Source organism: Pogona vitticeps, chromosome 5, assembly GCF_051106095.1.
Source record: "Pogona vitticeps strain Pit_001003342236 chromosome 5, PviZW2.1, whole genome shotgun sequence".
NCBI classification, from domain to species: Eukaryota; Metazoa; Chordata; class Lepidosauria; order Squamata; family Agamidae; genus Pogona; species Pogona vitticeps.
In genome coordinates, this window is record NC_135787.1 from 41,856,410 (window position 1) to 41,877,380 (window position 20,971).

Sequence of the window (20,971 nt, forward strand, 5' to 3'; positions counted from 1 at the left end):
GTAGCTTCCCAGATGGCCAGCTTCAAGTTGAAGAGCGTGGCAGGAAGCTTTTCTTCCCTTCTGCTGTTTCCTCTGACGTTCAGTAGGAGCGTAGGACAATCTAGACATTCTTCAGCTTCAAGGTCAGGCTCTCATTGCTGTCATCTGAGGTTTCCACTTGTGGCAGACTAAGCTGTGTATCTATGTTCTTCAGCCTTAGGTGAAAACTTAGTAACTTTTCCTGTGTCTTCTGCTACAGTTTTATTCTGTTTTTGTTTTGGTCTACATTTTCAAGTTCAACTGTTATGTTTTTAGTTGGTATCATTTTATTTATTGTTTTGATGGTTAACCATTTTGGAAATGACAGTATTGGAGGCAGAGTAGATTTAATACATGTTTACTATTAGAAGTCTGGGGCCCTGCGGGAGAGTCCATATTGTGATTCTTCCTGTACTGATATTGTGTCAGGAGTTTTTCATGTCACCTCCGGTGGGTGGGAAGAAACTGAGTTGCAGCATCTGCAGCTCCTGTTCACTACACAAAAAAGAAACTCGAATTGCATGGTTACAGTAAGTCTCTGCGCATGATTTCTGTGGTTGAAGTGAGGGGAATTGACTTGGTTCCAGACTTTGTCCCGCTTAGAGTAGACCATTGAAAGTGAGACGTAATCATGCCAGTCATAGGTTCCACAGAGTTCAGTGGGTCTTTTCGAAGCACAACATAACTCCGGATCTAGCCCAACTCCAGAGGGTTACAGCTGTGTTTAGATCTTCAGAAGCAGAGATGTGAAGCAAAAGAAGTAAGTATTAAGGCTGCTCTGCTGTGCATATCTGGAGTAAGTCTGGTGAGATTTAACTACTGTGTTAACATAAACAGGAATGGGCTTCAGGCTTCCTGTGTTTGCCCGCATGCCACTGCCTCACTTCATAGTTGTTAGGGGAAAATTGTGTTGCCCTGTAGGCGTATAAGTTTCACACATGCACCCCAGCAAATAATAAAACATGCCAGGAATTGTTAGTCGGTGGGGTTTCCAAAGCATAATGTGATGCTCCATTTGCTTTCTGAACACTTAGAATGCTTCCACTCCAGAAATAAAGCAAAGTGGTGTAGAGTTAAATGAGGAACATTTTAATGTTAACCTTCTAGTACATTGCTTAAGCTAAAAATAAACTTTCAGCTGTTGTCTCTTAGTTCTGTTCATGGTGCAATTATTATCTTCCGAAGAATTTCCTCATTAGCAAGGTTTTGGCTTACACATTATGAAATGGTTAACAAGGTGGCAGATTTGCTGAAATTACGAAAGTTGGCATCATATACAAAATATTTCCCCATGTTTTAGGAAGAAAATGACCAGGCTGAACATTTCCTCTCTTATTCTCCCATTTTCCCTCTGTTCCTTGACCACCTTTCTCCCAGCTGCTGTGAAAACTGAGCTTAAGATTCTGGGACCCTGGCAAGCAGTATGTGCATGAAGAATTTAAGTTATCCAGTAACTGGATACAAGGAAGTCCTTTTGCTTAGACCTATTTGTTTCTGAAATATGCATAACTCATCTACTACACATACAGTAATTATTGTCCCTATGTACCAGACAACTTGCTTATGTTCTGGAAGGACAAGTCTTGTTAATGAAGACATCAATTTTCCTTTCTTCCTTCCTTCTTTCCATTCCAGTTCTTCCTCCAGTGCTGGTTCCTAGACACAGTGAATACAACCCTCAGCACAGTCTCCTGGCTCAGTTTCGCAACTTGGGACAGAATGAACCACACATGCCCCACAATGCGACTTTTCCAGACTCTTTCCAGCAGCCCAATAGTCACCCATTCCCACATTCACCCAACAGCAGCTATCCAAACTCACCCGGAAGCAGCAGTGGCACCTATCCTCATTCACCTGCAAGCTCCGACCCAGGAAGTCCTTTCCAGATGCCAGGTAAGCATCCTCTGAACAGATTCTAACTATTAAAGACACTTTTGTGATGCTGTTTGAGTCAGCTCATAAACTTGACACAACAGTTGGCAGGGCAAATGTCTGCATGTGAGTGTGTTTAATAGTTTGTTAGTATGGTTGTAGTATAGTAACAGTAGGTTTGAGGGTTGGACAAATGTGGAAAGTCCTAGAAATGCCCTGGCTTCTTTTTTTCCAAAACTTTGAAAAAAACTTTTTGAGGCTGAAAAGTGCCATTTAGGAACCAAAGAATATCGATTGGGCCAAACTAATGTTAGAATGACAAACTATGTCCCCTGTAAATTTCTGGGAACCCAATTTTCCATATGGGGGTTGGGTTTGTTTTTTTGTTTGTTTGTTTTTACTGTAGAGGAGAGGATGGGGTTTCAAGGAAAGAATTGGGTATTATGGGGTATCCATGGATCTTCTTGTGTTCTTGTGTTCATTGTAGATGGCATCAGATAAATTCTGTCAGCAAATCATGAGAGCATAGGGGATAAGCTGTTCTCTTGGCTTTGTTACAACCAGGCTATTCGGTGCTTGATCCAAGCTGACTCCTCTAATTGTGTCACAAGATGATGGAGAGCCAAAGGACATTGTTGGAACACTGGAGTAATGTGCTTCTGGCCAACCAACTACTAGAAATTAGACCACCAAGTTTTTTACCAGCTAAACTGTTCCCAGTAATGAGGGCATTCATATGTAGAATGTATTGTAGTGTAGTCTTGAAGTTAGTTGTTGACCGATCAGTTACCCAGCTAGATTTTTTTGGTTTTTTTTTTAAGCTTGCACTTCCATTCCAGATTGAATAGATGAAAACAGCACCTAGCTGCCTCTGCAGATTTTAGAGCAATCAATTTAAGACCAAGAATCTCCAGATGCTTGGTGCAAGTGACAAGGAAAAGGCATTTGTCAGCAGACCAACCCCAAGTGCATTAGTACTATATGTTCCATTTCATTCCGGAAGGAAGACTCATACAGTTTTGCCAAGTTTTCTAATGATGGTTGACCTGTCCAAAAATCGGTTAGAATTGAGTAATGTGAAATTACTACTCCAGAAAGCTCCTATGTCACCTTCTTAAAGATACTGAAGAAATAACCTGTTTCTTACTGATTGAGTATTGAGTTCTCCTGGATTTACCTGCTGTGTGTTCTGGGTTTGAAAAGAAGCTAAGGATATGGTTCATGTCAGCCGTTTACAGCACACTGTGTGAATGTGACTTAACTTGTGAGAATAAGTAACTGCAAAGAGTGTTTCAGTTTTAAAGGATAACAGTAATGTAGGTACAAACAAGAGTGAAATGCAAAATTATTAGTAGTGTGGAAGTACTGTTTGTGTAACAATCAACAGTTGCTGTTCTTAACCTAGTCACCCTATAGTTTTAATTGACTGTGAGATGGCCTGGGTACCCTGTGGGAATAAAGGTGGCTTATAAATATCATACATACATACGTATGCACATACATGCATTAATCTGTTCAGCTAGTGATGTTTTAAATCTGTAGCTTCTGACTGACACCAAACAATAGTTTATGCTTAAGCAACAGTGATTGAAACAATGTCTAAATATATATTTACTGTGTACTGCATTGCATCTCCTTGAAGCCTGGTATACTTTAAGTTTGCATTGTTAATCTCCTAACTGAAATTCTTTGACTTGATAAGTAGCAGCTTGTTTCCTTTTATGAGTGAAGCATCTTTAACATTATCCAGAACAAACCCTATGTACTCTTAGTGCTCCTGCAGCAGCAAAAATTGAGAATGTCTGCTCTTGAAAAATAAGGTGTTAGAGAAGGGATTCCCAGTGTAGTGGATAGAGTGACAGACTAAGACTCTGGAGAAGAGGGTTCAAATCCCAACTCAGCCATGAAAACTCATTTGTGAAGTGGATCTGGTAAAACCACTCCTTAAATGTCTCACTTACATTGAAAGCCCCGTTGCAGTCACTAAAAATCAGTTCTGACTTGACAGCACAGAACACACACATACAGAGATGAAAGAACAGAGATACAAGCGTATTGCCTATAGTCTTATTAAGGCAGGACCCTAGTACCCTGATATGCACTTAACATTGTTGTGAGGGAGCCAGTCTCCTGTAGCGAATGGAGTTCCAGATTTTAGGACTCAAGAGACCTAGGTTCAAGTCCCCACTTGGCCATGAAAACTCACCAGAAAGAGGTGGCAACTGTAAATTGCCTGAATATCTCACATACCATGAAATAAAGCCACCATGAGTTGGAAGTGACTTGATGATACATGACATCCATAAAATTGCTGTAAACATACTATAAAACGACTGCTCAGCTTGAAGAACTATAAATGTTTTTTATGGATTTTGCTATGCCATAATAGCACTTTCCACTGAATTTGAATAGAAAACAATGAAATGACCTGCTTTTCTTCTCATTTTTAAAAAATGCTTAGCCGATACTCCCCCTCCTGCTTACCTCCCACCAGAAGATCAGATGACCCAGGACGGTTCACAGCCAATGGATACCAATATGATGGCACCTTCAATTCCTCAAGAAGTAAACAGAGGAGGTGAACATTATTTTCCCCCTTTTGCATAAATGCACCAATTCTTTTTATATGTATGTGACACTTTAGTGGTGAGTTACAACCAGGTAATGGCGTAATCTTTTGAATGGGGGCAGTAGCTAGGAGTGATTTTAAATGCTTCAGTCATGTTCTGGGAAAAGCAAATAATGGTGGAGTAATAGAAAGCAAATAAGAATCCATTATTCTCTTGGATTCTGTTGGTAATAATTTCTGAAAACAGGCATGCCTGCCAAAGTTGTGAACTGGCATTCAAAGGATATCCACCCACCCAGTTGCAAGCTCAAAGTGTATTCAATACCATTATGATAAATAGGCACCTGGAAAGCCTAGCTACTGTTGAGTCTAAAAAAACATTTTTAAAGGTAATTGAAAAATAACTGTGGACAACAGTGTTTTGGAACACACAAAATTTTATTTTGCTTTAAAGCGTGCTTGAAATTGAAAACACCATTTTTATGTTTATGTTGATCTTCTCATAATATGTGGCCCTTGCCACAGTAAGTAATTTTATCTATGTTTATACTTAACTCTGCAGACTTTATGCCCACTTTTTAAAGATATTCTATAGATTTCTTGCATTCTTCGAGAGTTCTCCCGGGATGAAAAGATCACTTCAATTCACTATTTTCTTATTCCAAGACATCACAAATATTGCCCAATACTCTTAAAATGTATGTGTACCTTACAAATAATTTATTTGCTTCCTATAATAATATGTGTATTTAGATAACAAGGTGATGTTCCAGATATGATTAAACCAGTCATTTACAAAGAGGGTTCTTTTTTTTTCTTCCAGTTTCTTGCTATAGCCAACTTAGTACCAGCAAATAGACTTGAGACCAATTTGATATGTTTGATTAACAAATCCTTTTATATAATCCGGAAGAATTATCTTGGGATCCAGCTAACATGTTACTAGCTAACATGTCATTAATAAACTCAATTGCAGCATGCAAAAAAATATTTTTTAAAAAAATATTTTCAAACAGGACCAAAATAGATATAATGGCTAGGATCCTGTTGCATAACATAAGCAAAGTCATACATTTCAGTCTGTTCCTCAGAGGTAAATAAAAAGAATTTGGAATCAAGGCATAGGCTCTTTATTTACCCATGAGAATGGACCAAAATGTGTGATTTTGCTTGAATCATATCTAAGATATGTATGAACATACTCATTTGCTTTTTATGAATCATAACAGAACTTCATTTAAAAAAAATTTGAAAAAGATCTGGCTTGTTTAACAAGGATTTGTTTGCTTATTTTGGTTGTAATCACCTGGTGGGTGGCATGGGGTCTGTGCCCATGAATGACCAGATTAATCAAATGCATACCCAAGTATTGCCTAACAGTAAATAAGAATCATGTGCCATCAAGTCATTTCTGACATGTTGACCCCTTTCAGGGTTTTCTAGGTAGAGAATACTCAGAGTGGTTTATAATTCCCTTCTTTTTTGGGGGGGCGCCTCTTGGCAGAATGTGACATTTGTGGCTTAAAAATCTCTAGCTACACAGCAGAAAAAGTTCAGGGAACTACAGAGCAGAATTAGCTTCAAGTCTCCCCTCAGTAGACCACCCCTTATTGGTTAGTTATCCTCAACTGGTACTTACTGTCTCAATAACTTACTCAGAGACTCTGGTAAAAGAAAGAATATAAAGTTCCATTTAATCACAGTTCTGAATAATGAAAAAACAGCAAATTGCGGAAAAAAATACTGACTGGTTATATGACCAGAACTTGAACTAACTGATTTCTTCCATACTGATTACATGGCAGACTCTGACTGACTCCTGAGTGAAAAAGGTAAAGGTTCCCCTTGACATTTAGTCCCATCGTGTCCAACTCTAGGGCGCAGTGCTCATCCCCGTTTCCAAGCCATAGAGCCAGCGTTTGTCCGAAGACAGTTTCCATGGTCAGGGAAAAAAGACTTAAGAAGAGAAGTGTTGCTCTTTTCAAACTCTGAGGCAGAGATGGAACAATTGGTTGTGTTTTGATTGATTGACATTCACCCCAGTCCCTCCCAGGCAAAACCTCTTAAAGGCATCATACAAAGGTTGCTAAATTCCAACACCCCATGGGTCTGTGCAGCTTGCCCAAGGGCTACACAAGCTGGCGGTACTCAGAGGAAGCACCGTGGGGACTCAAACCCCTAACCTCTGTCTCTGCAGCCAGAGTCCTAAACTGCTGAACCCGCCAGCCAGCCAGCCAGCCAGCCAGCCAGCCAGCCAGCCAGCCAGCCAGCCAGCGCTCTCTATTGAGTTCTTGTACATGCTTGGAGCCACCTCTGCCATTACATTGTGCAGTGTTGCATGTCACCGTGGCTTCATTTGCAAAGCAGGATTGCTAGATGTGGAATCAAATCAGTACTTTGTCACTTTTACAAACTGACATTATACTACAAGGAGCAGCACTAGCCACTTTACCCACCTTTTTTTGCTTATGGGGCAGCCTCCTCTCTGCATTTGCCCAGTGGATTTGGGGTGAGCTGTTTTAAGAGCACAGGGAGCAGAACGTGCAGAGCAGGCTGAAGGAAGTTGCCATTATGAGAAGGAGGAAAAGCAGGGGCCAGACTGTTAGTAGCAAATGCCCCTATTAGTGTGGCAGAAGCTCCCTGTGGATCTCTTGACATTTCCCCCCCTAGTCATAATCTCCCGCCTCTCCCTTTTATAGAGGGCAAAACTATCCTAGTTTCCTTTATATTGACATTGTTTACCCTGCACCTGTTTCCCTTAATTCTGGGAACTCATTTCTCCTATTCCCCTACCTCTACCTGATCTGTATGATCACATCCTTTGTTAAATAGCCCTTCGGAAAGGTCTGTAGCAGTTCATGTTTACAGAGGGCACTGGCCGTAAATGTCTGCTCAAATGCTCTCAAGGTGCAGACGGCGAGAGGCCTGCTTTCTGTGAAGATTTGTTAGTCTTAAGAGATTTGACTTAACAAGCTGCATCCTGTCAGTGAAGTTGGGTAACTCCTATTGTTGGCTCATGCTGGGAATGGAGAGACAAAACGCACCTGCTCGGCATGACTTAAGGCAAATGTGAGGAAGTTTGTATGAAATCTGTGTGAGAGAGATATGATTTCATTCTACAAGAATGGCCAGCTGGCAGGATTTCTTCCAGAGTTTGAGAACTAGGGCAAAGCTGTGTAGTTTTAATAGTTACTGGCATCTTACTGTGAAGAGTGCACCCACTTACGAATAATTAAAGGCTGCCTTACAATGACTTGAAAGGATTAAAAATGCTGCAGCTTGTTTGCATCAGCACTTCTTGGCATATCCTTGATAATCAGTGAACCAGACTTAAAGGAGCACCATTCCCCCCCCCCATCAATGCTGTCTGCCATCTAACTGTATATGTAATCCATTTCCTTCGGCCAAAATCATCCTCATGAGTGTCATTGGTTGATTATCACTTTTCCATACCCTGGATCTTTCCAAATAATCCTCACTAGGCCTAGAGAAAGTTACTTTCCCAGAACACCTGCAGTCAGCTACCATGGCCATTGAATTTTGATAATTCACAATCAGACAGTTATTTTTCCAAGGATTCTAATCTACTGAAGAGAGACAGTGTGGTATAATGGTTAATTGAATGTCACACTTGAGCCTGAAGAGACAAGGTCCAGATTCTCGCTTGGTTTGAAGCTCACTGGGAGACCCTTCCGTTCTGCCTAATGTGCCTCACAGTGCAGTTGTGGGGATACAATGCAGGGTGGGCATTTGGAGGAGAGGCAGGACACTGGCATAACTCATAGTGCCATGTAGTTTCCTTTCTATTGACCTGCTTAGATTTAGCTGTCAGAAAGAATCCTGTGAGTGTCTAATGAAGCTTTAAGAAGGATCAGAGCAAATGTGCTAAAATTCCTAGAATACTGTATAGTCTTTTAAGACCATAGTGGGCTATCTGTAGTCCTCCAGGTATTATCCTTTCTTTTTAGCTATACTGGATAGGGAGTGATGGGAGTTGCAGTACACCATCCAACAACCCACAAAGTGCCTACCTCTGTTTAAGAAACATTTTCTGCAATGGTGTCCTTTTATAGTAGAAACTCAAAAGATTTCAATTAGGGGAATGTCCAAGCCAGTTTCCCCACCCTCAAGACAGTACTCTTGGTCTAATCAGAAAGCCAGTGATTCAGTTCTACTCCCCTCCCCGCATTAAATATCCACTAGTTAGGCACTGCTATTAAAGAAAACCTAAATGAGTTTATTGTACTCCTTCCATAATACGTGATGCATGCAAACAATAAACAATCTTAGATTTCTCTCTCCCCAGCTGCTCACTTTATTTGCCATTAGCCACACAGTAGCAAAGTTACTTCTCTGGAGGCTAAATCCCATGTTCCCAATTAGAGTAGATTTGCATAAGAGACAATCAGTAGGCCCACAGCAGTCTTTTATCAACTTTGGGTTCCTGAGTGTTGGATTATGGCTCCCGTCGTTTTCTGCCAGCATGGCTAGTGGTTGATACAGTGGGCCTTGTGGTCTAAAACATCTGGAAATCTAAGATGGTAGAAAGCTGATCTTAAAAAGCTATGCCTTCTTTCTTTGGTAGTAGATGTATCTCTTCTTCTCTCCCAGACAGAAGCATACATGTTTATTTAAATTAAATTAAATTAAATCAAATTAAATTAAAGTATTCCCTGCTTATAGTTGGCTACAGAACATGTGTTTTAGCAGGGATGGTGATTCATACTTGTGCCCAGCCTGCCTGTAGGGATCTCAAAGTGATATAAGTAAACCATTTAGCCTTGCCATAGAGGCTTCACATTTCAAGTGGCAATGCTGACACAGATCTCTCCAGTCCACTCTTACCTGCTGCAGGATACTGTCTCTTAGCGTTGTTGATCAATTCATAAATATTGCAGGACCTTGTCTCTTAACTTCATGAATCAGTTATAAATATTGCAGTTCTGCCTCTTGCGAGCATAATTCCAAAACGTCAAACCTTCAGGCTGCTTGCCCATATACCTGCTAAATCTCCCCTTCCCCCAGTTTTGGAGGCTTCCACTGTATTTCTTAGTCTGGCGCTGAAATCTATTGTACAATGGCACATTGTGAGAGAATGACTTCCAATTAGCAGCTGCACAGCCAGATTTTCCCCCTTTGTTTCTTCAGTGATCTTAAGCCAAAAGCTACACACTGAAAATAAATAAATAAAACTTTAAAGCTCAGGAACTCATTAATTCCAGTGTCACTGATTTCTGGTTTTTCTTCTCTTGCAGATGTTCAGGCCGTTGCCTATGAGGAGCCAAAACACTGGTGCTCCATTGTCTACTATGAGCTCAATAATCGGGTGGGAGAGGCGTTTCATGCCTCTTCCACAAGTGTGTTGGTGGATGGCTTCACTGATCCTTCAAACAACAAGAACAGGTTTTGCCTGGGGCTGCTCTCGAATGTTAATCGGAATTCCACCATTGAGAACACCAGGCGGCATATTGGCAAAGGTACTGCTGGTTCTGTTCCAACTTCAAGAGGAGAGAGGAAGGCAGAGGAAGCATGCTAGCATGAGGGATAGGTTGCCGTCAGGCTGTACTGAGAACTAGTGCAACCTACGTTACTGCATATCCAGCTTTATATGTTGGTAAACATGTATTCTTGGCAAGCCTGTAGGAATAGGGTTACAGGCCACAAGGCAGCTTTTTCCAGAGTTTACCCTTGGGATTTGTTGCATTATAACTCACATTATCCCCCATCAGCATATGTCATTCTGGCTAGGAATGATGGTGATGGTATTCCAACATATTAGGATGGCACCATCTTAGGATGTGCTGCTTGTAAGTCTTCTGACATCAACATTTTCTGAAGTACATTTCTTGAAAAGGCGGAAAGAAAGCTTTTCTTTTGTGGGGGAGCTGCTGATCTCCTGCCTGATCCTTTTAAGAACTGGGAAGTGCTATTCTAGCAGGTGGATGAATCCTCAGATCTGGAAAAAAGACATATTGTTTCCCCTTGATTTAAGGAAACCGTATCCATGCAATGACATACTGCATCTTTTTAACTTTCCTCCTTTTTTATGGACTGAAGAAATTGACAGTTATTTGGTTTTTAGTATGACTTTCATTTCCAATAAGCAGTTTTTATTTGTTTTTGTTTTTTAAATAGAGCTGGATCTAAATGAAACCTATTAACCCCAATATTTTAAATTAACTTGGAATTAATCATAGTTTGTTTTAATTCCACCCCTTTCCCCAACTGGTTCTGATGGAAAGTAACTTTGGATCTTATACACTGAATATAGAAGCAATAAGTCACAATGAATCCCAATGGGCATTTCAAGCTGTGCAGTAACTTGATGATGATGATGATGAAATTTGTATTTGCAACATTATCATGATCATCTTTGTCATCACCACAACAGTCCTGTGAGGGTAAGGTAGGCAGAGAGGATGGCTGGCCTGTAGTTTTGGCAAATTCTGTAAATTCTACTGAACCTATAGTCAAGCCATGAAAGATTTAAATTGATGTTAAAAGCAGGACTACATATAATAAAGAAGTTGGCAGGTTATCCAAGCATAGATTTATTCTTGATTTTACTAAATTACTGAGACTTGAAAAGATGTAGTTTCATCCTCTTGTACCTGTGCATACTTTTAGACTACCAAACAGATACACCAGCATCCCCAACACAGGGTTTTGAATAAGGAAAATCCTTGGTGTCCATTGGCAAGAATGGGTGATGCCTTTATTGGACTGTTGAAAATCACAAACATAAGCTAGCTTTCAACTATGTGCAGGTCTTCATCGGGCTAAAATCCAGTGATATGTGTAGATGCCTATACTGGCAATTAGAGCAGCTCATGAAATCATAGTCAAACTATGCAAAAAAGTAATTCTCTCTGTGTTAATGTGTTTGGTTCAAATATATAAAATTCCTCATGTACATGTTTGCTATGATCAGAAGATACTTACTCATATTTTTTTCATAGTGGGTTTGGACACTTTGACCCTCTTGGAGCTCCTTGATTTAAGGATTGATCTAACCAATTTTCTGTCTCTTTGTAGGAGTGCACCTCTATTATGTTGGTGGCGAAGTCTATGCAGAGTGTCTTAGCGACAGTAGTATATTTGTGCAAAGTCGAAATTGCAATTACCATCATGGTTTTCATCCAACCACAGTATGTAAAATTCCAAGTGGCTGCAGTTTGAAGATCTTCAACAACCAAGAGTTTGCTCAACTTCTGGCTCAGTCGGTGAACCATGGTTTTGAAACAGTGTATGAACTCACCAAGATGTGCACTATCCGCATGAGCTTTGTAAAGGTAAGCAATGATGGAGAGCCTTATATGTGCCTCATAAATTTGTGAAAGAGAATGACTAGTGACCTTATCTGTGGTCATTTTATTTCTAGGTCACCCAGCCATGCCTTAAGCAAGGCTTAAGTGAGTAGTTATTCTATAATTGACCCTTCCTCTAAATTCCAGGCTTTGAAAAAAGGGACCCTCCATTTCCCCAAACATAGTCATGCACACCATGGAATGTTCTAATAACCCTCCTCAGATAGAAGTTTGGGGAGGCAGCCACTGAAAACGGCCTATTTCAGTGGCTGGGAAACTCTTACTGGAATTTGCATGAAGGATGTCTTCCTCCTGAAAAGCTACAGTGAGAGAAGGCATGGGTCTCTAAGAAAGGTTGCATACATTGTTGTTGTGTTGCTGCTGAACCTCATGATGGAACAGGCAGGGAGGATGCTTGTTTTTAATTCCATAAATATAATGACCCATCCATCCTGTGATGAGTATGCCTAGCACCCTTGCCTTTCAAACGAGTCTGCCAAAAGTTATACCTTCCAGCTATAGAGACCATTGGATTTTGCATATGTGTTATGAGATAGGTATTTTCTATGCTGGAATCCTCCTTCAAAGCCTGGATGTGAAGTAAAAAGATTCTGCCCATAGGAATCTAGTCACAAAATTGCAGAAGCCAGACGATTGTCTTTTTTCCAGCCCCAACTCTATAGAATTAATGTTAAGGTACGTTAGTAGCCACCAAAGTAGTAATCTGTTCCAGTGAACATTATGTGTCATAATAAATTTGTTAATGTTTAAGGTGTCACAGTAGTCTTGGGTTTTTACTAGGCATGTATCCATTACATTCTGTAGTGTGAGGGCAGAAAAATTTGTGGCCTTCCAGATGTTCCAGACGCCACTCTATCATAGTTGCACAGTCAGGGCTGTTCGTGGGAGTTGTATCTAACAACCTCTGGTGAGCCACACATGAGGGCAAGACCACCTTTCTAGGGCACAGCTAATCTCTCCTGTTGGTAAGTTTAGCATGTCAGAAATCTTAGTGAACAGACTTTGTGTTGCTGAGCTGAAGCTAGAGTACTTGTTCGCTTTAAAAGTTCACCGTGCCTTTCATTTTGGCCAAACTTTAGACTGAAAAGTATTATCCTAGATGTGGAAATTCAGGCTCCGGAACCAGATTGTCAGCACTGAAATTAAAATATTGTTGAAATCAAAACCTGCTGGTATTCAAATGAGGATTTTCAAAAATAAATCACAGCAGTTTTTAATAAAAGATATAATATGAACAAGTTCATATAAAAATAGACAATATACAGTAAAAAGCTAATTAATTAAAAGGAATACAGCAATGAAGCCGTATCTTCAGGTGGAGGACAGATTAATCCAACAGATCAAATGCGTGTTAGAACAAACTTTTGCTGGGGGGCATCTGGCAGAAGGCTAACAACATCTGGTTAGCCACATATTCCCCCAACCTTACTAAAGTGGGAAGAAGTTCATGGGATTGGGCATTCCACAGTCTGGATCCAGTCACTTGAGTTGAAGTCTGACTGACATGTTCAGCAGTATCTTTGCATCCATTAGAAAATGTCTGTTAAAGCATCTGCATACATTATATTTAGGGAGTGGAGATAATGCTGGATACTGTACAGATAGTAGTGTGTATAGAGTTAGCACACTAGGTGCACAAGATTGAGACTGCATCAGTGACTGTGTTAACATCAGTAGATACTTTTCCTTTCAGAGAACAGAAAATTAGTGCATTTTTTAAAAAAAGTAAATGTGGGAGATTTACTGAATACAATATTTAATATCTTTGTATTCCCACAATGGGAATATTCCTCCAGCAAGATCAAATGATGCTATACCCTTCACACTTCTCTTTTTCTAGGGCTGGGGAGCTGAGTATCACCGACAAGATGTCACAAGTACACCATGTTGGATTGAGATTCATTTGCACGGTCCCCTCCAGTGGCTGGATAAAGTTCTTACGCAGATGGGTTCTCCTCATAACCCCATCTCTTCTGTGTCTTAAAAGGATTCTGAGCAGCTACACTTCAGACACTATTGAGCCTTGCATGTACTTGAAGGATGTATGAGTCAGACACATGCGCAAAACTGGCAGCAGCCTTTGTTATACTTGACTTCTGTGACCAACTGTTAGATCAGGAAAAAAAAGTTGCTGATATCAAGGTTTTAGTTTACAATAGTAGTTTGTATCTTGTGACCCTTTATGAAGGGCAGTGTGTATCTTATGACCCTTTAGGCAGGGCAGTGTGTAATACTTAGGGATGACCAGGTCAGTGCAATGAGGAGGATACTGTTCTCGAGCGATCTGATTTCATTCAATAAGATCTCCTTGTGTTGAGCACCCAGTGTGTTCTTGGAATGAGTGCCAAAATTTGATGGTTGCTCTTTCTCCTTGTTAACCAGCTTTTCACCATGTTTGAAAGCCATTGGTCTTGGTAATAGTTCCTATCAGAAAAAAAAAATCAAGGCTTCTGTGTAACCTTCTGAAACTGTGTACTGACCATACTGCAGCAAGATTTTTTAAGTATGCTCTTTGCTAAATGTATGTACAGTGTATTTGGAAGTTAGAGATGGACTAGCCAAAAGAAATTAGATAGACAGGAGAATGGGGGTGGGAAGGGAAGCTGACAAGGACAGGTAGAATTATAATGTAAACATAGTTTGTTAAACAACTCCAAGTCTTGCTGTGTGCATTTCATTTTTATAGTGGCTTCATCTTACTACTAACCAATATATTTCTGCCCATCCTCAGCTTCAGAGGGCAAGGGTGGGTCAATAAATGCTTTTGTCATGTACTGCAAGGTCTGTATATTTCAAGACAAATTGTACGGCCTTTCAGAGATTGGGCAGTTTTATGCAGTTCACATAACGGAAGTAGCTGTTTCATTTTGTAAGAGGTTTGTGTTTTGCCAAAGTAGCAGATGTTAGCATATGTTGGGAGGAATTAAACAACCTATTCAAGTGTTTCAGACTTAAGGTTAATTTTTTTTACCATTTTAAATTGTTTTCTTTCTGCTAATGTTTTTATATTCATTCAAGCTATAATACTTTTTCAGTATTTTTTTATTCCAAAACTTAGTGGTTCATCTCTACTGAAGTTCAAATAAATGTATTGCTTACTTTGATTAAAACTGTTTCTTGTGTATTTCTTATCATGCTTTAACCCACTTAGTAGGTATAATATGAATGAATAGTACGAAGGAAAGGTTTTTGCAAGAAAAGGCTTTGGTTGGGAAAAAATACACAAAATTTGTCACCACAGAAGAGCGAGCAATACCTTTGTGTCTCCCTTAAAGCAGCAATGAGAACTTTAATAACTTGTACAGTCTCGTATTGCCAGACTAACTGGGAAACAGTTCTCTAAAACGTTTATGTTCCCGTTCCATACCATTTTGGTAATACTCCTTTTCATTTTAGATGCGTGAAAACCACACAGTATGTATGAACTTGACAGGTACAATGGGTCTGAATGTGAGTGTGACTTGTACTGCCATTTAGAAGGGTGTCCAGTAACAAAGTCACTATATTCAGGCAGTGGAGGTAAATTGGCAAAATTAAGGGAGAAAATAAAAGATAACAAGATAGGTGAAATATTGTGACACTTTAAGGACTTGACAGATTCATTTCAGTGAGAGTTTTGGAGATCAAAATCCATTTCTTGAGACACAAAAAGTACAAATACTTTAAATGTCTTCTGTATTTATACATATCCCCATGTTGGTGATGGGACATGTATTTGCAGTCCTTATGTCTGAAGAAGCATGTTTTGATCCATGGAGGATCGATCGCTCAGTGTGAGAGTTGGATTTCCCACTGTGTCTCCTTGATAGGCAGGACTCAATGATCCATAGGATCCCTTCCAGCTCTGCAGTTCTAAGATTATTATAGAAGCTCACATTGAAATAAATCTGTTAATTTTCAAAGTGCCACAGTATTTTGCTTGCCTGCCTGCCTTTTCTTTTTTTCTTTTTTTCCCTTCTTTTAATTTTGTCAGCATGTTGAGACAAGTTAACATGGCTTTGTCTTTGGAGAATGAAGGTAAGTGTGAGTGATTGATAATTTTAAGAATGCAAGGACCACTCTTAAACTAAATTGGTGTAATAATACTATCACCTTCATTTCTCCAAGGTGTTCAGCAGATATGTTTCCTTGTAAAATCTCTTCCCTATTGCTAGTGGGAACTGAAATTTTAAGATCAAAGAACATAAATTTCAGTAACAAAAAACCCATTCTGTCTTAAATCCAATTGTCAACCCATTGAATCAGTAGAACATATGGCTCTACCAAATTCCCATTGATTTAGCAGCCTAGTCTAAAGCAGCATACTTTAGTCTACTGAGCTGTCTAGCTGGGATTAAGAATTGGATTTAGATCTTTGTGCCCCTAAGATAGGTGGCCATCCTAAGAATAGTCACATTTCTTGCTCATGATACAGAAAACATCCTGTCTTTAAATGTAGTCACAGGTGTTGTTTAATTTTTAACAGGTCAACAGGTCTTGCAAAGTGCTGTGACAAATAATTCCATAATTTCTGTCAGAAAATACAACCTAACAAACAAGTAGACCTTTTCAAGATCACTGGATGTTCTGCTAGTAACCTGAAAATTGCCATTCTCAAACGAATTTTTTTTTTAAAAAAAAAAGACTTCAGCCTGAAGTAGTTCAATCAGACCTAATTATGAAGCTTGAATTTGTTTGATCTTGAAACAATGGCCTCCTGATTTAAGCTGATCTTCAATAGCTTCCCCAATACAAAGACTGTGTTAACTTATCACTAATTACTGCTGTTGCCAGTGGTACTTATTTTGTACACATTTCAGCTTTAATCAAATTGAAATTGTTTCTTGCACATCTCTACCATTTGAACCCCATTGTTTACAACAGGATGAGGAACCTCAGTTCCTGGGGTCAAATTAAGTTCACTTGGGGTCCCAATCTGGCTGTCTGGGATTCCCCAGATGTCCCTCTTTCTCTCCCACTGATACTGTCCTTCATCGTTTTCCTAACTTCTGTATACATCTTCTAAGGCTCGGTTACTGATAGTAAGAGAATTTAAACTAAAATATGCTTTGTCCCCTTGCTGAGAATTTATATGAAACTGAATCTGGCCTTTAGGTTGAAAGATGTTCCCCACATCTGGAAACTTGTAGACCTCCAGATGTTGCAGTGCAACTCCCATCGTTCTTCATCTTTGGCTTTGCTAGCTAGAACTGGCGAAAGCTGCAGTTCAAGCAGGCACACATTCCTCACTCCTACTTGAGGACTCTCCCTCACCCCATCACATGCTGTGCACTCTCTCGCGCATGTGCACACACACCTGGCAATTAAGAATAACATTTTTTCTGTTAAACTGGGGTACTGTTTTAACTTTCTACAAGCTTTGAGCATGGTCACTAATTCATTAGAGATATATCTCCCTTTATTCATTCCAGACCTTTTACTGTCACTTTCTGCAAGTACGTTATAGATTCTGAAGACTAATATAAATGCCAGAAGCTGTTTCCCTCCTGTAATGAAAACTTTGTGCAATACTGTTCTTCTCTAGTTGGCTAAATGGCCTAAAGTCTGCAGAGAACTTCCTGAACAAGAGACTGCAATTTCAGACTGGAACTCTTGTTTTTCATATGTGGCAGCATAAGCATTAGGTAAAAGTAAAGGTTCCCCTTGACATTTAATCCAGTCATGTCCAACTCTAGGGCGTGGTGCTCATCCCTGTTTCCAAGCCGTAAAGCCAGTGTTTGTCCATAGACAGTTTCCGTGGTCACGTGGCCAGCACAACTAAACACGCAATGCCGTTACCTTCCCACCGTGGTGGTACCTATTTATCTACTTGCATTTACATGCTTTCAAACTGCTAGGTTGGCAGGAGCTCACTCTGTCGCTTGGATTCGATCTTACGACTGCTGGTCTTCTGAACTTGCAGCACAGAGACTTCTGCGGTTTAACCTGCAGCAGCACCACGTCCCAGCATAAGCATTACAAAGCCCAAAATATCAGCAGAAAAACGAGTTTAATATTATGAAGAGATTATTTTTAATCAAATAAACACTTCTGCTTTTTGATGGGATGAAATTGAATATTTGATCAAGAGCAGCAATTCAACAATTCAACTTGTGTAATGCTAATAAAACTAAACAATATAAAAATAAGTAGTGTTTTATTATTAACAAAAACTAAATAAGATATATGTTAGTTTATACCAGAATACAGCTCCATGTGGATTGTGGATTACTAGAGAGAGATCACAGCGTTTTAACATTATTGGATGCCTGGAGATAACTAGGAAGAGCACCAATCAAGAGTCATAGGGTGCAGCTACATGGTAAAATACTGTGGGATTTTTGTTCAGCTTATAAAACAAGTGGATTTGAAGGTTTTTTTTATTGACCACATGATGCAAAAGCTGATTTAAATTGGCCCAGCCGTTTCTGCTCCCAAAATGACTTTTCTTCTCTGAGGAGCTTCTACTTTTTCAAGCCAGAACAATTATTCAGACAGGCTTTCCCCCATCTGGTTAGCAGATTCCAACCAAGCTCAGTGAGACATGCGCTGAAATTCTGTACATACTTATTTGAGAGCAATACTACCAAGCACAATGGCACTGATTTGTTGGTAGACTTAAAATTGTGTTATGAGTCCTCCTAAGCATAACTGCACAGGATTGCAACTATCCTTGCTTCAGTTTGTCAGATCCAATTTGTATTATTCTGTGGCCTTAAAATGCGATGGCAGCTCCTAAGAGGCTTTTTATATCAGCCTCGCCTCTATATATTAAAAAAAAAAGAAAAATGAGAAACTGTTAACAGTATACAGGATGAGCTAGGAATATACTACATATATGGACACAGAAGAGTAATTAAGGCTACAACTCTGTGCACATTTACTCATAATGCCACTGGGTTTAATGTTTAATGTAACTAACTTCTAATTAAACACATGTGAGATTCAGCAGTAGAGCACCTACCAATCACAAATTTGTTTAGAGGCATGTTATTCTCAAAATCAACTTGTTTGGAGGATGACCATAGCCACGTATTGAGAAGATTTACACTGGCATGGAGTAGAAGGCCAGCAGCAGACTGCCCACTCCTAAACTACCAACTCTTTCCAGTGACACAGCATGTGATTTGCATGCAGAAGGTTCCATGTTCAAGCCTGGCACTTCCAAATAGGGATGGAGAAATTCCTATCAGAAATTCTATAAATGTGCTGACAGGCACAGTTGACAATGCTTGGGTAAATAAACCAATGGTAGGTTTAGCCTAGTCCCATCCCAGCTACTCTGGTTAGTACAGAACAGTTAATTTAAAAGCCTTAATTCCAAAACATCTCAGGCTGATAATATATTGTAATAGTATACTGTGTTAGCCAGAGTGGCTATGGTAGGTCTGGGCAGAATATACGTGTGTGTGTGTGTGTATATATATATATATATATATATATATATATATATATATATATATATATATATATATATATATATATATATATATATATATATATATATATATATATATATATATATATATATATATATATATATATATATATATATATATATATATATATATATATATATATATGCAAAATGTCTCAAGCTGACAAAACAAACTGAGCATTTTATAGAAACGCTAGGACTATGATGTTTAATTTCAAACAAATATATATATATATATATTTTAAAGAAGAGATGGGGTGAGAAAGCAATCCAAATCTCTTCAGGACACTTGTTAGTTATTTAAAACTACAATAATAGACGTAAAATAAAATGTGTCTTTTATATTTAATATATAGCAGTCCAAAAAGATGCCAGCATATCTAATAAACAGACTTGATGTATGAAAGACAAGAGTTCCTTTAATAGATGGTGTGTTATAGAAGGAGCATAAAATCTGGCAGAGCAAACTGACAACATGACAGAAGAAGTGATGACTGAGCATACTGCTGAAAATATTAAAAATCAGTAATAGAAATATCTTCAATGACAGCATAAGCAAATAAAAAACACAGATGGGCTGTCATAAGACAAGAGTTCTTAAATGAAGATAGGGCAATTGTACATAAAAGGCATTAATTCTTTATGATGATCCTCACTGCAGAAAATGTGGCAGGCATCCAAAACTGCAGTTTTTGAGACAAGGGAACTGAAGAACTACCTCAAATGACTGTTTTAACCCTGAGACCCACTGGCAAAAGAAGTTGACTTGAAGTATCTTTCTACAATATATGAATATTCCACCTCCACCTGAAATGCAGATATCATAATACAAGCTTGTTTCAAATTACATTCTTAATTGCAGAATGGAAATACAGTATTAATGGTGATACAGTATATGCGACAGAGCTGCTTTTAAACTAGCACTTTGCTTTCCACCCCACCACTAATATGGGAATGTTAACAGCAGCTTTGATACATACACACACTCCCGAACACCCCCTTAGGTTGGCAAAATGCAATGAAAACAAGAGTTAAGCCAGAGTCCTATTGATGTTTGCATAAAGTTGGCATAACTTTCCGCGGCTAACTGTGGCTGACTGAAGGAGACACCGGAGTGCCTCTTGATTGCAAAACTGAGCATGTGACCAGGGACCTGCCTTGAGGCGCATGGCAGCTGGCACCTCATCAGTTAGTGACAATTAGCTGTGGCAAAAGGCACAAAACCTGACACAAGCACCAACAGGATTCTGGAACCAATTTCTACAAACTTTAAACGTAGCCCTCTGTCCGAATTGGGTGAAAGACCTTTACGACCTATTCCACTCTCTCAGCAACTCCTTTGCAGTATGTCCCTGTGACAGCCTCCTCTCACGTCACAAAGGAGGTGTCACGTCACTCTTACATACACACACTTTGTTCACGCTGCCACTAACCATTCCTTCATCTGTGACTCTTCAGGCAAATAAATGACTTTTAAAATAAAAACTTGTGTTTTATTTAGAATAACAGAAGAAATGGTAAATCACTGTATCAACGAAATAATAAGGCAATCAATATAAAGTATCACACACACTCTCTCTTTCAGACCTTCTCTCAAAATATAGCACAGTACTACACCACAGGTATAAGCCCTAACTCCCTAACCACGTCCCTATCTAAACCCTATCTGACTCACACCTCATTCACTCCCCCCTTAAATACCATGGCTCCACCTTCTGAAGTCCCACCTCCTGTCATGCTATAGGCAGATGAACTCCAGCCACAGCA

General features: G+C 39.4%; 1 protein-coding gene across 2 annotated transcripts in view; it reads left to right on the forward strand.

Moving 5' to 3' along the window:
• The window catches only part of SMAD1 (SMAD family member 1), a 48,966-nt gene extending 34,069 nt beyond the window's left edge, over nucleotides 1–14,897 (forward strand). For both annotated transcript variants that reach the window (XM_073001606.2, XM_078394742.1), the window contains exons 3-7: nucleotides 1,654–1,911; nucleotides 4,352–4,468; nucleotides 9,715–9,936; nucleotides 11,495–11,751; nucleotides 13,628–14,897. In XM_073001606.2, the coding sequence (XP_072857707.2) occupies nucleotides 1,654–1,911; nucleotides 4,352–4,468; nucleotides 9,715–9,936; nucleotides 11,495–11,751; nucleotides 13,628–13,771 (998 nt within the window). In that variant the 3' untranslated portion in view covers nucleotides 13,772–14,897. The remainder of the gene's footprint in view (nucleotides 1–1,653; nucleotides 1,912–4,351; nucleotides 4,469–9,714; nucleotides 9,937–11,494; nucleotides 11,752–13,627) is intronic.
• Nucleotides 14,898–20,971: the final 6,074 nt, after the last annotated feature.